The sequence below is a fragment of the Anomaloglossus baeobatrachus genome, chromosome 7 (assembly GCF_048569485.1).
Source record: "Anomaloglossus baeobatrachus isolate aAnoBae1 chromosome 7, aAnoBae1.hap1, whole genome shotgun sequence".
Taxonomy (NCBI): domain Eukaryota; kingdom Metazoa; phylum Chordata; class Amphibia; order Anura; family Aromobatidae; genus Anomaloglossus; species Anomaloglossus baeobatrachus.
This window is the reverse complement of record NC_134359.1, coordinates 278,725,635-278,741,755: the sequence shown is the minus strand read 5'-3', so window position 1 is coordinate 278,741,755 and position 16,121 is coordinate 278,725,635. Positions and strand designations below refer to the sequence as shown.

General features: G+C 42.9%; 1 protein-coding gene across 2 annotated transcripts in view; it reads left to right on the top strand.

The window, feature by feature from the left end:
- The window catches only part of SRL (sarcalumenin), a 55,321-nt gene extending 42,102 nt beyond the window's left edge, over window positions 1–13,219 (top strand). The window contains exons 4-8 of one of the 2 annotated variants that reach the window (XM_075318219.1): window positions 977–1,072; window positions 6,242–6,277; window positions 8,021–8,137; window positions 8,232–8,465; window positions 8,565–13,219. In XM_075318219.1, coding sequence (XP_075174334.1) covers window positions 977–1,072; window positions 6,242–6,277; window positions 8,021–8,137; window positions 8,232–8,465; window positions 8,565–9,370 — 1,289 coding nt within the window. In that variant the 3' untranslated portion in view covers window positions 9,371–13,219. The remainder of the gene's footprint in view (window positions 1–976; window positions 1,073–6,241; window positions 6,278–8,020; window positions 8,138–8,231; window positions 8,466–8,564) is intronic. The other variant, XM_075318220.1, reaches the window with a different exon arrangement.
- The last annotated feature ends 2,902 nt before the right edge of the window (window positions 13,220–16,121 follow it).

The following is a 16,121-nucleotide window of genomic DNA, read 5'->3' as shown; positions in this document are numbered from 1 at the left end:
ACTTTTGGGTCACTTGCAGAAAGATTCACATAGGGAACATTTGGGTCACTTGCAGGAAGATTCACATAGGGGACTATTGGGTCACTTGCAGGAAGATTCATACAGGGGGTTTGTGGGTCACTTGCATGAAGATTCGGAGACTTGTGAGTTACTTGCAGGAAAATAAATAAAAGAAACTTTTGGGTCACTTGCAGGAAGATTCACATAGAGGACTTTTTGGTCACTTGCAGAAGGAGTCACATAGGGGAATTTTGGGTCACTTGCAGAAATATTCACATAGGGAACCTTTGGGTCACTTGCAGGAGGATTCACATAGGGAACTTTTGAGTCACTTGCAGGAGGATTCACGTAGGGAACTTTTGTGTCACTTGCAGGAGGATTCACGTAGGGAACTTTTTTGTCACTTGCAGGAAGATTCACGTAGGGGACTTTTGTGTCACTTGCAGAAACATTCACATAGGGCACTATTGGGTCACTTGCAGGAAGATTCTAAGACTTTTGGGTCACTTGCAGGAAGATCCTTCACACATGGCACTATTGGGTCACTTGCAGGAATACTCACAGAGGAGACTTTTGGGTCACTTGCAGGAAGATTCACAAAGATAACTTTTGGTCACGTGTAGGAAGATTGACATAGGGGACTTTTGGGTTACTTTGGGCCCAATATGTGGTGTTTATAGAAGAGATAGTATCCCATTGCAAACAAAGGGTGTACCATAGTTTTTGTTTCCTCCTCCACACCTTTTCCATAACAATTAGCTCAATTCCCTGGCAATGTAGCTCCTCAGGAGAAGGGATTACTACCTATATTCTCATCACCTAGTACATCTGTGGCTAGGGACCCCTTTTTGCATAGACCCCATAGTAATCCATGGTGTTTCTCTATGGCACGTATCAACAGAGGCCTCATTAATTGTAGTTATTGAGTTGCTTTCTCGACCGCAGTTCTCACTGCTCTATGTTCCTTCTTTTCTAGCGGCACTGCAGAGACTAAGGAAAATATACCACTCATCGATCAAACCCCTGGAACTGTCCTATAAGTACAACGAGCTGAGACAGTACGAGATCACAGGTGAGCGGGGGAATAGGAGTCTGCCATGAATATCCCTGATAGTAAACAAGTAGCAAGAACCTGAAAAAATGGAGGAAATCCAAAACAAGAGATCCTGGTGATACTAATGGGATCTATGAATGATCATTTAAAGGGGAACTCTAAGTTCTAGCTAGATTAATGGCTTTCATGCTTGACTAGGTAATCAGTGATTGAACTTACAGCCATGGTATCACTAGCACACCTTAAGCCTGTGTCCCAAATACTCTTTGTTGTAATAAGACAAATAAAGTATACATCCATACTTTAAAGGGGACCTGTCACTTGCCATAAATATGTAATTTATTTACCTGGTGTAAATGCCGCTGTTCTCCTGAATCCGGCGTTGCTTTTCTTTTTTTCCTGCGCCTCTCCGTTCCTGATATATGGCCCCTTTTTCCCTGTATGTAAATCTAGTCTTTTCCGGTAAATGGGCGTGGTCTTCAGCTCCTCTTCATGGACATCGTCTTGAAGGCCACGCCCAATTACATACAAGGAAAAGGGGGTCATATCTCAGGAATGGAAAGGCGCTGGAACAAAAGAAAAACAACGCCGGATTCAGGAGAACAGGGTCATTTACACCAGATCAAAAAAATGACATATTTAGGGGAAATGACAAGTCCTCCTTAAAGGGGTTATCTTAAGGTTCCATTGATGAACACCTAAATTTTGTCCCAGCAAAACACCTCAAACATATACAATCAATGCCATGCAGATAAGTAAGTTTGATAGCTGATAACTCATCAAATGGGTAAGTTATAAAGAGAAAATCCTGTTAAGGACAACTGTATATTTACTTTGGCATTACATATTATCTATTTCGGGGTATTCCTATATCTGGGACCTGCATTTCTAGAATGGGGCTCCTTCTTATAGTATTGCGCATGCGTGACTCCCTCCATACACTTCTATTAAGAATTCCAAAAACAGCCGTACATGCGTTCTCAGCTATTCTGAACAGAAAGAGTCAGGCATGGGGGGGGTCTCTTTTCAAATTAGGTGCAGGTACAGGGGTGGAACATGCATCTATCAGGCATTTATGGCATATCCTTTAATTCTTAATTTTACATTTATTGATCAAACTAACAATATATTGTGTTAAGAAACTGCATTAATTAATAGTATATAACCACATGCAAGAGACCCTTTATATAAATATGTACTACATATTGGATGGTGCATATGGGGGAGGGGTATATGGAGAAATCAGAAAGCTCAGTAAAAGAATAAGAGTGCACCTATAAGCACCTGGCACCCCAAAGTTTGCATGACTGCATGTTTATATACTGCCCCTTGGATACTGAAAAGGGTTGTCCAGACTTAAAATATTGACAGCCTCATCTATTTACAGCCATGAAGACAGCGGAACGGAGCCGGAACAGAACCGCTCCATACACCGTGTAGGGGCTATTAGCCTATTTACTGAATAGGTGTTCTCAGCAATGGCCCCTATACAATAAATGGACCTCTGCTCACTATTACCATCCAGCCGATGCTAAAAACAGCTGATCTGAAACTAATCTGAAAGGATAGACCATGAATACATTAAGTCTGGACAACCCCTTTAAATGCATATGATTGCATGTAACCAGTGGCATAAATATAGGGGGTGCAAAAGTAGCAGCCACACCTGGGTCCTGGTGCCATAGGGTACCAAAAAGGCCCCTCTGCCGTATAAGAAAGCATGAACACAGTTGGAATCTGACCTTTTATTACTTTCGCAGGCATAGTGATATGTTAGAAAATAATATTGGACCCCTTACCAGTTTCCAGAGGTGCTGTGGGTTGCTTTAATTATTTAATAAATCTTTATAGAAATTAGAACTCTTCTTTGTTTTGAAAGTTTTTAAAATCCCTTGCACAGAAATAGATGAATAATACAATTCTGAGTTTCTGTACCACCACTAGGTGGAGCTATTGAGATGAATTGTATACAGTTAAGCCTTTAGCTCCACCTAGTGGTGAAACAGACATGAAGGTTCCTGCATATTGAGATAAATTGTATGCAGTTAAGCCTTAGCTCCCCCTAGTGGTGGCACAGACATGAAGCTTCCTACATATTGAGATGAATTGAAACAATTTTCATAGACAAAAGGGGATTTAAATCATTATGATTATACATATTGAACATGTGTCATCTGACCATAATAGTCCCCATAATAGGATTTATATAATAGGAAAACTCCAGTTCAAACTCTTAAAAAATGTGAAACCACACAATGGAGTAATTGCTATCCAAAATTATTTTATTAAACAATCACAAACATTTAAAAGGGGTGCACAAATACACTCCTATCCTGGTAACAAGAAGTAAGAGGACATAGAGAACCTCACAAACATGGGGACCAAGGCCAGAAGGTAAGTATAAGGGTCTGTGTCTGGGAGATCATAAGGCAAATCGCCTCTCTAATAACCCATAATATATGTACCCAGGTACAGACTATAAAACTCCCCTCTTATTGCCTCACCAACGGGTGTGCGCAGTAAAATCTCCCAGAGTGCTCAAATGAGCAGGGACGGAGACATCAATATCTATGTTACATACCGGAGGCTGAGGTAGGAAGGGAGCCGGTCCAAGGTTCACGCCCGACGCGCGTTTCGGGTACCTTTCTCAGGGGCACCGCACACCCGTTGGTGAAGCAATAAGAGGGGAGTTTTACAGTCTGTACCTGGGTACATATATTATGGGTTATTAGAGAGGCGATTTGCCTTATGATCTCCCAGACACAGACCCTTATTCTTACCTTCTGGCCTTGGTCCCCACGTTTGTGAGGTTCTCTATGTCTTCTTACTTCTTGTTACCAGGATAGGAGTGTATTTGTGCACCCCTTTTAAATGTTTGTGATTGTTTAATAAAATAATTTTGGATAGCAATTACTCCATTGTGTGGTTTCACATTTTTTAAGATATTGAGATGAATTGTATGCAGTTAAGCCTTTAGCTCCCCCTAGTGGTGGCACAGACATTATTATTATTATTTATTATTGTAGCGCCATCAATTCCATGGCGCTTTATATGTGAAAGGGGTGTACATAATAGGGACAAGTACAATAATCATAAACAATACAAGACACAAACAGGTACAGGAGGAGAGAGGTCCCTGCCCGCGAGGGCTCACAGTCTATAAGGGATAGGTGAGGATACAGTAGGTGAGGGTAGAGCTGATAGTGCGGCGCTGTATCAGACTGAGAGTTATGGCAGGTTGTAGGCTTGTCGGAAGAGGTGGGTCTTCAGGTTCCTTTTGAAGCTTGCCAAGGTAGGCGAGAGTCTGATATGTTGTGGCAGAGCATTCCAGAGTATGGGGGAGGCACGGGAGAAATCTTGGATGCGATGGTGGGAAGAGGAGATGAGAGGGGAGTAGAGAAGGAGATCTTGTGAGGATCTGAGGTTGCGTGCAGGTAAGTACTGGGAGACTAGGTCACAGATGTAGGGAGGAGACAGGTTGTGGATGGCTTTGTATGTCATGGTTAGTGTTTTGAACTGGAGTCGTTGGGCAATGTGAAGCCAGTGAAGGGATTGGCAGAGAGGAGAGATCGGGGAGTAGCGAGGGGAGAGGTGGATTAGCCGGGCACCATAGTTTAGAATAGATTGTAGAGGTGCGAGACTGTTAGAAGGGAGGCCACAGAGCAGGAGGTTGCAATAATCCAGACTGGAGATAATAAGGGCATGTACTAGGGTTTTTGCAGCTTCTTGGGAAAGGAATGTACGGATCCGGGAAATATTTTTGAGTTGGAGGTGACAGGACAGACATGAAGCTTCCTGCATATTGAGATAAATTGTATACAGTTAAGCCTTTAGCTCCCCCTAGTGGTGGAACAGACCTGAAGCTTCCTGCATATTGAGATAAATTGTATGCAGTTAAGCCTTTAGCTCCCTTTAGTGGTGGAACAGACATGAAGCTTCCTGCATATTGAGATAAATTGTATGCAGTTAAGCCTTTAGCTCCCTCTAGCGGTGGAACAGACCTGAACCTTCCTGCATATTGAGATAAATTGTATGCAGTTAAGCCTTTAGCTCCCCCTAGTGGTGGAACAGACATGAAGCTCCCTGCACATTGAGATAAATTGTATACAGTTAAGCCTTTAGCTCCCTCTAGTGGTGGAACAGACATGAAGCTTCCTGCATATTGAGATAAATTGTATGCAGTTAAGCCTTAACTCCCCCTAGTGGTGGAACAAACATGAAGCTTCCTGCATATTGAGATAAATTGTATGCAGTTAAGCCTTATCTCCCCCTAGTGGTGGAACAAACATGAAGCTTCCTGCATATTGAGATAAATTGTATGCAGTAAGCCATTTATCTCCCTCTAGTAGTGGAACAGACATGAAGCTTCCTGCACATTGAGACAAATTGTATGCAGTTAAGCCTTTTGCTCCCCCTAGTGGTGGAACAGACATGAAGCTTCCTGCATATTGAGATGAATTGTATGCAGTTAAGCCTTTAGCTCCCCCTAGTGGTGGAACAGATATGAAGCTTCCTGCATATTGAGATAAATTGTATGCAGTAAGCCATTTATCTCCCTCTAGTAGTGGAACAGACATGAAGCTTCCTGCATATTGAGACAAATTGTATGCAGTTAAGCCTTTAGCTCCCCCTAGTGGTGGAACAGACATGAAGCTTCCTGCATATTGAGATGAATTGTATGCAGTTAAGCCTTTAGCTCCCCCTAGTGGTGGAACAGACATGAAGCTTCCTGCATATTGAGATAAATTGTATGTAGTTAAGCCTTTAGCTCCCTCTAGTGGTGGAACAGACATGAAGCTTCCTGAATATTGAGATAAATTGTATGCAGTTAAGATTTTAGCTCCCTCTAGTGGTGGAACAGACATGAAGCTTCCTGAATATTGATATAAATTGTATGCAGTTAAGATTTTAGCTCCCCCTAGTGGTGGAACAGACATGAAAAATAATAATTTAATACTGGTTAGAGACTTCATAGCTTGGTATCTTACACATAGCCCTATTGATATAAATATACATTTACTATGAGAATAAGGTTAATTAGTTTTAATTGTATTTGGCACGGGATGATAGCACTGCACCATGCCCTCCGTGCCCTCCATGCCCCCACTTGCATCTGCCGTAGGGCCCAGCTTTCCCTTGTCTTGTGATTAAATGTTGACATTTCGTTTCCCTCCCATCTGCTAACAGCTTATCATGGACGTAGCCTTGCTGACTCGGCCGCAGGTGGGTAGAACTGCCTAAGATGCCTGTGTCCTGCCTGGCCTTTTCAGCTTGCGTGTCTGCTTCCAGTAACACAGGCCTGAATCCATCCCACCTGCATACTAACCTGCCAGCTTCCGCTTGCTGCCTTCCGAGAAGCCATGTAATGTATGATTGCTATACCACTAATAAACAACTAATATAATGCAACCTAAATTGGAAATATTATGTACTGCTAAATTGGCCTTATATAAAGAAAAGCAGCCCTCCATGATTGGATGGGGAGATGGGACCGGATATCGGTTTAGAACTTTGAAATATTGTGGTGGAATGATTCTTGGTCCAGTGTCGACATATCCCAAAATGAGTGGTGCGAGATCATCAGCTTTGAAAAAAACCCCCCATGATTTTGCAATACTCTGTCGGGAGACTTTTATGCCATAAGTGTATGTACGTGGCCACCCAGTGGTTGTGATATGCATTACACTCAGCTTGGGGTTTGATATATACAGTATATATAGTCAGCCCTCACTATATTGTGGTTCACTGTATTGTGGATTTTTAAAGAACAACTGTATTTTTCACTTTATAAGACGCACCCCAAATTTAGAGAAAAACAAAAGGTAAAAAAAAAAATATGGGGTCCGTCATATAATCCGGTGCTGTCTTACTTGATGGAGCGGGGTCAAAGGAGGCAGGGGCAGTGGTGGAGTAGGGCGATACGGCAGGTGTCCCGGATGCTCGCTGCAGGCGTTGTAAGGCAGGAACATCCAGAGACTGTCAGCAATACGGGCTTCAAAGAAATGGCGCCGTTAGTCAGTACTTGCACGGATTGAGCTATCGGCTCAATCACGAGCCAAGATTTCATCCACGCCTGCGCCATTTTCCTTAAGTCCGCTGCTGGGAGATCAATGGGCCAGAGGCGGCGCATGCGCAGATGAGATATTGAGCCAAGAGCTCCATCTGAGCACGCGTCGACTCCAGGCGCCATTATTTGAAGCCTGCACCGCTGACATTTTCAGGATGGCCCCTGCCTCACCGCCCGCAGCACAGCGCACAGTCCACAGCACAGTACACCGCTCGCAGCACAGCGCAGTCCACAGCATCGCCCCTGCCTCCTGCTACCCCTCTCCACCACCTCCCGGTAAGCTACATTCGGCTTATAAGATGCACTCCTCATTTTACTCCCAAACTTTTTGGGAGGAAAAGTGCGTCTTATAATCCGAAAAATACGGGTAAATAATAAAGTAAATATAACTCCGCTGCTTCGCGGATTTTCACCTTTCGCGGGGGTCTCTTGAACGTAACTTCCGGGATAGGTGAGGGATCACTGAGTATTGAACATGTACCATGAAACATGTGCACAGCCCCATACAATAACATGAGGACAAGTGCTATTCATCAAAACAATGGGTAGCACTTGTCTGAGTTATACCGTCTTCTACACGAGCCCTAGCATAAAGTCATTGGCCAAAGTGGACAACCCCTTTAAGGCTACTTATAAACACTATATTGAGCTCAATGATGCAATCAACAAATCATTCTGACTGTATCATCAAAATTTTCAGGAACCTCCTGAGTGTATTTGTTATGATGTCACTTTTAATCTAATGCACATCTCTTAATATTGGCTTCATTGGCGAATTACTTCCCCTTCTCCTCCTCTTCCATCTCCTCTTCTTCTTCATTTGCTTCTTCTTTTGTTTCATATTTTCATGTCAAAATCCATAATAGAATTCTAATGCAAGTTTTTTTTTATAATTATAGATGGAGAGATCACATCTAAGCCAATGGTGTTGTTTTTGGGACCGTGGAGCGTTGGCAAGTCCACCATGATCAACTACCTCTTGGGGTTGGATGAAACCCCCCATCAATTATATACAGGTAGTGATTGAGTCATTTTTAGGATAGACATATAGTTTTTTCAAGAACGTCCTTCCTTTATAAAGCTTACGCTCCTCTTACTATCTCTTTGTAGGTGCTGAACCCACAACTTCTGAATTTACCGTCCTCATGCATGGGCCAAAGTTGAAGACCATTGAAGGCATTGTGATGGCAGCTGACAGCGCTCGTTCCTTCTCTCCGCTGGAGAAATTTGGGCAGAACTTTTTGGAGAAGCTTATTGGCATTGAGATTCCCCATAAACTCTTGGAAAGAGTAACATTTGTGGATACCCCTGGTATCATTGAGAACCGTAAACAACAAGAAAGAGGTATGTATAATAAGAATAAACCTTGAGGTACCATTAATTCTCTTGAGCTTCATTAATCGGAATGAAATTATCATTGTTTTTTTCAATATTACTTCACAGGTTATCCATTCAATGATGTATGCCAATGGTTCATTGACCGAGCTGATCTCATTTTCGTTGTATTTGACCCAACCAAACTAGATGTGGGTCTGGAGCTGGAGATGCTCTTCAGGCAGCTGAAAGGACGCGAGTCTCAAATCCGTATCATCTTAAACAAGGCTGATAGCTTGGCCACCCAAGAACTTATGAGGGTATATGGTGCTCTCTTCTGGAGTCTGGCACCTCTTATCAATGTTACCGAGCCACCTAGAGTCTATGTCAGCTCTTTTTGGCCAGAAGACTATCATCCCGAAACACACAAAGAGTTATTCCTTAAAGAAGAAATTTCCCTTCTGGAAGATCTTACTCAAGTCATCGAGAACCGACTTGAAAACAAGATAGCCTTTATTCGTCAGCATGCTATCAGAGTCCGTATTCATGCCTTGCTGGTTGACCGATACCTCAATACCTACAAGGATAAGATGACATTCTTTAGTGACGGAGAACTTGTGTTCAAGGACATAGTAGATGATCCTGATAAATTCTTTATCTTCAAGTCCATCTTGGCCAAAACCAACGTCAGCAAATTTGACCTTCCCAACCGCGAGGCCTACAAAGATTTCTTTGGAGTAAACCCTATAACAAGCTTCAAGCTTCTATCCCAACAATGCTCCTACATGGGTGGATGCTTCATGGAGAAGATTGAAAGAGCAATAACACACGAGCTTCCAGATCTTCTTGGTAGCATCAGTAAAAAACCTTTAGGTCTCAATTGTGATGTGACCGGTTGTGGAGAAGCACCAAAAAACCGTTATAAAAAACATTAACTGTTCTTCAGCCTAACCCCATCTCATATTTAATAAGAAGTCAAATAAAAAGAAAAAAAAAACCAGTATCAACACCATAAGAAAAAAAAGGTCTTGCGATCTTTTGGTGATGGATGTTGCCTGTTTGGGAAACCCTAGCAGGACATCCTACTTACAGTTTGTTGTCAAGGTGTGTCACAGAGATGATGCTCAAATCAATCCTTCTGTCCTAGAGGGGCTGAAGGAAGGAAAAATGTGCGAGACAGCTAACGGAGCCTTCCCAAATAATTGATTAGATGATTTTGAGATAATATTGCAGAGAACTGCTCTTCCACCCTTGTTCTAGCTCATGCTACGACGGTTCTTCTCTTCTCTTGGTCATTGAGAACATGAATAAGGTCTACAAGGAATTTCAGTTCACTGCAAGCTTCTCTGATGTACTGTGTGTAATCTGTCTTGTAATATGGCGAGGTAGTAGCCATGTTATATTTTGTCTAGGTCATTGAGGTACCTTTAAGAGTCCACTTTCACAGCCAAGACCATAGCAGGAGGACCATCAATCCATTGTATGTGATATTGGTGGTAGTGCTAACTGTTCAACCTCGTAAGAGCTACTAGCACTGGCTTAACCGAACCATGGTCCAAAAAGTGGACATGACCATTAACAGAAAGGTTCAACCTATGTTCATTCTGTTTCTTTAGCATCCACCATGGTTAGATATTCCAAAAACCCTGCCCTCAGCTAAGTCACTAAAGGCAGACAAGATGCAAGATGTAGGGATCATGACAATGGGTTGGCCAATATTCTTCCGAAATGTTGTATTACGTTACGTCGATCATGGCAAAATCTGAATTGATGGCAGGTACTTATTTTATATTGTCTCGAATATTCTTTGGAATATTTTCCAATGGTTAGAAAAATCTTTGGATTTTTTCATTGTGTAGTATTTGATAGATGTTTTACTTTTGGCCGTCTGGTTGGACACCAGTCCATGTGATATTTATCAAGAATTTAATAAAACACAACGACAATGCTGACTTATTCAGATCTTCTTGTAATGTCCGGTCCGTGCGATTCACTAGGATATCTAAAAAAAAATACTTGGGAGGAAAACACATTAGTCAGTAGTTTTTGTGGTTGTCTCCATCTGCTTCTAGTTACGTGTCGAACAGATACAGGTATTTTGTAGAACCAGCTCTGACAATCCAGATGTACCAGGAGTCCGTTTTCTAGGAGGGGAAAAATAAACATATAGATATGCATGAATTCCAGTTTGGAATACCAGGAGGCCCTAAACCAGACAGAAGGGAAAATAGAAAGTGTAGATATGTTGGACCTGTCTTCTACACAAGAAGCAGCCATTTTTGTGTGCTACACCCATCAGATAGGAACCAGCATCTATCTATTTTACAGGCAGGGAGGAACTGGTGAGGTATATGTAAGTTTCGGGAGTCAGGGCCACTCAGTATTGGCCAGGTATTTAGGTGTAGGGTTAAGACCACGCACTATTTTATTGCTCCGCGTAAAGGAAATCCTAGTATTCTGTATATATGATGTGTAAAACGCATTTCAGGTGCCAAATACCAACGCGTTTTGCACTGTACACCTTCATATAGTAATAGTTTAGAAAAGGGCCTGTACTGTCATCTTTGGATGTGTACCAGTCAGGAGAGGTAGCCATTTGCAGAATTAACTTTATCTTAAATTGATAGCCAGGTTAAGGACAAGTGCTTTTATGCATATATACCTCTATATATTTTTCTAGAGTGTATGTTATTTTTTTAACACCTTTTTAAGTATTCAGGGAGCTCTGACACCCAGCTGAGTTCCTGTTACAAAGAACATATCTTAAAACATGGGTTCAGAGGTTTTATATGCTGTACATGACACTGCCTCCCTATGGTACACAGACTTCTTTTGGTTTCTCCTTACAAGGCAGCAGTGAATATAGTGAAACATAGAGAACAAAAGGTAAAGTTATGGGAAGGAGAAGAGTAATCTGGTTGTTTGTATGTTTTTTTTTTCCAGAATGATAAAACTTTAAAAGAGTAACTAAACTTTTATTTTAATTATTTTATAATTTTGGCCCGGAGTAAAGTTATAAAACTTGCGATGTGGCCAAAGGACGTCCACTTCTCTCCCTTTCTGTGATTCCTCTAGTCTCTCTGTGTCTCTGTGCAACCTAATGGTGACACTCTAAGCTTAGGGGACACTTCTCTGCCTTTCTGGGACTTTTCCGGTCTCTCTGTGTCTCTGTAAAACCTGCTGGTGACACTCTAAGCTCAGGGGACACTTCTCTGCCTTTCTGTGACCTTTCCAGTCTCTCTGTGTCTCTGTACAACCTGCTGGTGACACTCTAAGCTCAATGGCCACTTCAATCTAAGAACATTCTGCTTGAAGCCTCACAATGGTGTGGTATTGCTTATCAATTGTTAGGTGTTGTCTTTGTTAAAATATGAACGCCATGATAAGGACGACTGTTTAAATACCAGTTCTAATTGAATCCCGAAATTTATTGGGCAATTCATGAATCAAACACATGTTGTGAATTTGGCCATTAAGCTCCTTGTTAGCGAACAGCAAATTGTGCAAAAAGTCATGAGACATTGAACAGTTGGACATGATCGTTCAGAAGGTTAGAGAAGGTCACATTAAGGTTAGAGGGCATTTTACAATCATCCAGAAATTTCACCTGAAAGACAAATAATCCTAATTTTTTTGTGGGTATTATATTTATTGTCCTATGTGTTGTATAGCCGCCACTCTGTATAGGGAGGCTGGGCAAAGTAATCATGAGTGAAATTTGGAGGATTAAATCAGGGCACACTTAACCAGCATCTTTTATATATGAGGTGATGTAACAGTTTCCAGCAAGCACACTGCTATATAACACTTGTTCCAGACAGTAGTAAATGGAAGGCTTTCATAATCTTCCCACAGGGCTTCAATAATAACATACATGACAATCTGTTCACAGAATATCTTCTCGCCTTACACAGTGGATATACACAGAGGAGAACACTGTACCTTATCATGTAGTGAGGTGAAGAAGAGGGGTGAATTCTGTGCTTGGTCACTTCTCTCCTCTATACTTCTGCTGCACAACAGAGTTTGCTCTCGAACTGTCCTGGGTTTTCTCCATTTCTAACAGTCTTTTTCATGGATTGGTTGGCCTCTGTAGCTTGACTTTTCTCAGGATACAAACACTACACTTTCTGAGCACTGCTCCATCTTTGCAGAGAGACAAATAGACATTTAATTCCTTTTCCAGAGAAGAAAATGCACACTCACTGCTTCCCAGCATCCCCTGTGTCACTGCTGGACACGTCCTGTCTCTAGAAGCAGAATGTATTCCTTTGGAGTACGGATATTGGCAGTTAAAGGATCAGTACCTTTCACTGCTATCATCTGTGCTTCAATTGAATATGTTTTTATATCAATGCAGTGGGAATCTAGAAAACAGACAGGGGAAGGGTTTGGAAGTCATTTTTTTTCCAGGATCGAAGACGAATCTCCTAATAAATTGATTTGCAAAGTTTCATAACCTCTTACGCTGAACAAAATTCCCTAAAATCAAAATGAAAATTTAGTTACTCTTTGATATGTTGTATTAGTTTAATCTCACTTTGATATTGAGGTGAAGGCCTCCGCAAAATAACCATGTACTGTTCGCAGTTTCTGCACCCAAGGGTTTTCCCGGAGAGTCGATGTATATTTGCAGTCTGTATAACCAGCAGGAGCGGCTTGTTCCAATATATTGAGTTGTTTCATTTTTTTTTTTCTACCACAAACTCTCTTTTCAGTCTGTAATTGCCGTCCTCTGAACGGACCTTCCTCTTGACGTACAATAAAAATGTTTGTGCTTGTCAGTCTCTGACTCCCTGTGATCTTCTCTTATCAGACAATGTGTGGTTTGTATTCCTGCAAAATTTAACCGGGGGCCGTTCTTGTTTTTTCGGACGAGTAATTGAAGTGGAGTTTTTCTAAAACAGTAAGACTCGCTAATAGACCTGCAAAAAGTTTAATACTTAAATTAAAAAAAAAAAAAAATAAGAAAAGAAACAAAAAACAATACTTAATTAATTATTTATTTATTAATTGATATTTATTTAATTAATCATTTATTACTTAATAAATTAATTGTAAAAAAAATTTAGGGACGTAACTGATTCTTTTTTTTTTACGGGCGATAAGCCAGCGATAAAGGTCTCTAACAGTATCTTAGTCCACTCTTGCTGAGTTGAGCGTACATGTGTATGCGGGGCAGGGCCAGCTCCAGGTTTTTGTGGGCCCTGGGCTAAAGAGTCTCAGTAAGCTCCATGGTCATGCAGACACGCACATGCACAGATGCGTACATATACAGACAAATTCACAAAAATACACAGAAACAGACAAATCTATACACAGTCATACACACTGACATACATAAATATATATATATACTGGTACATCAGACATGCACACACAGACTCATTAGAGGTATTTTTAAAATGGGAAGTTTGGCAACAGCCTTTGTCACCTCCCCGCTTGTTTCCGGCCAGCTCCTCCCAGGCATGTGTATGTTCAGAACGGACTGCGTGATGGCCGTCACTAACAGACATGGCCACGCACAGTGCACACTGACACTGCTGTATATACATCAAAGGAGGTGCTGGGGGCTACAGTATATACATCACAGGAGGCGCTGGGGGCTACAGTATATACATCACAGGAGGGGCTGGGGGCTACAGCATATACATCACATGAGGGGCTGGGGGGCTACAGTATATACATCACAGGAGGGGCTGTTGGCTACAGTATATACATCACAAGAGGGGCTGGGGATACACTATATACATCGCAGGAGGGGCTGGGAGCATAGACATTACTGGGGAGCATACGCATGTCACTGGAGGCCATGCACGTCACTGGAGGCCATGCACATTACTGGGGGCATACGTTACAGGGGAGCATACACCTTACTGTGGAGCACACACATTATTGGGGGCATAGACATTATTGGGGGCATACACATTAATGGGGGGCATAGACGTTACTGGGGGGTATACACATTTCTGGGGGCATGCACATTACTGGGGGCATTAACATTACTGGGGTGGGGGGCATACAGCTCTAGGGAGCCCCATACAGCTTGGAGGTGCCCATACACTTATGGGGGGATACATACAGCTTAGGGGGGCACGATTAGCTGGGGGGGCTCATATGACTAGGAGGAGGGTAGGGGGCACAAATAGTTCTTCATCTCTTCTCTCTTCAACTGTGGGATGGGAGCGCAGCACATCGTGCACTAGCCCTGCCCACAGATGAACTTTAATACACGTGCACACAGCGTTCAGCAGTGAACGCTGGGTGCAAGTGCTGGGTTTAAAGGGCTGGCAGCCAGGAAAGTGCAGCTGCTGGCCTGAGAACTGCAGTCCCTCGAACTCGGCCCAGTGGCTGCAGAACTGATTACTGTCCCTGATGACGGCGAGTGGGTCCCCCGGCTCTCCAGGGTCCCGGTACTTGTCTGGGTCTTTCGGGTGCTGACGCTGGACCTGAGGGGGGATCATTAGGAATACCTGTAGACCATTTGTGCACATTCTCCATTAACATCCAAGGGAGATATTGAAGGCGGATTTAGGTTTGTGCACAACAAGGGCGGAAATCTCATTCGTGAAACCTGGGCAGTCACACAGAGGCCCAAATGGTAAAGGAGCCCATTTTTTACCTTCAAAGCAGGTGGAATTGTGCATTATGATGAGTTAGGCTACTTTCACACATCCGTTTTTTGCTCTGCGGCACAATACGGCGCTCTGCAGAAAAACCGCAACCGTTCTTTTTGCCGCCGGTTTTGCGTTTTTTTTTGCATAGACTTACATTAGTGCCGTATTGTGCCGCATGGGCTTGCGTTCGGTCCGGTTTTTGCCGCTTGCGGCAGATTTAGCCGATGCCGCGGCCGGATGGAACGTTCCCTGGCACGTTTTTTGCTCCGGCAAAAAAAAACGCATCGCGCCGCATCCGGCCGCTGCGGTGCATTTTTCAATGCATGCCTATGGACGCCGGATGCGGCGCGATGCGGAAAAAACGCATCCGGCCGCCGCATGCGGTTTCTTCCACTGCACATGCTCAGTAGCATGCCGCAACCGGAAAAAAACGGACGGGCCGCATGTAAAAACTTATGCAAAGGATGCGGTGTTTTCGCCGCATCCGTTGCATAGGTTTCACAGCCGGATTGAGCCGCACTGCTCAAACCGGATATGTGAAAGTAGCCTTAATGTACTGCAAAGGGCCCATATATTGTTCCTGAACAGGAGCGCTTTGCTATGTCCACCAGTAGTGCAAAGACTTATCTTATTTAGTTTCTTACTCCTTTGTTTGAAAAGTCCTGACCAACCTATTTATTCCCACTTGTAAAACCTGAGCTGCACCAACCTCCCTTCTGGGGCGCCTTTATTAAATGTATGGGCTCTCCCTATGGTTATATTACTTATAGAAAACATCAATTCTCGCTTTGTCTGAGTATGCATGTGTTCTCTAGTAAGAGAGAGTTGTTTCCCCGAAAATAAGACCTTCCCTGAAAATAAGCCGTAGTAGGATTTTTGGAGCTTTTTTGAGTATGTTTAAAATATAAGCCTAAAGGCCGCTTTACACACAGCGATATCGGTACCGATATCGCTAGCGTGCGTTCCCGCCCCCATCGGTTGTGCGACACGGGCAAATCGCTGCCCGTGTCGCACAACATCGCCCAGACCCGTCACACGTACTTACCTGCCTAGCGACGTCGCTGTGACC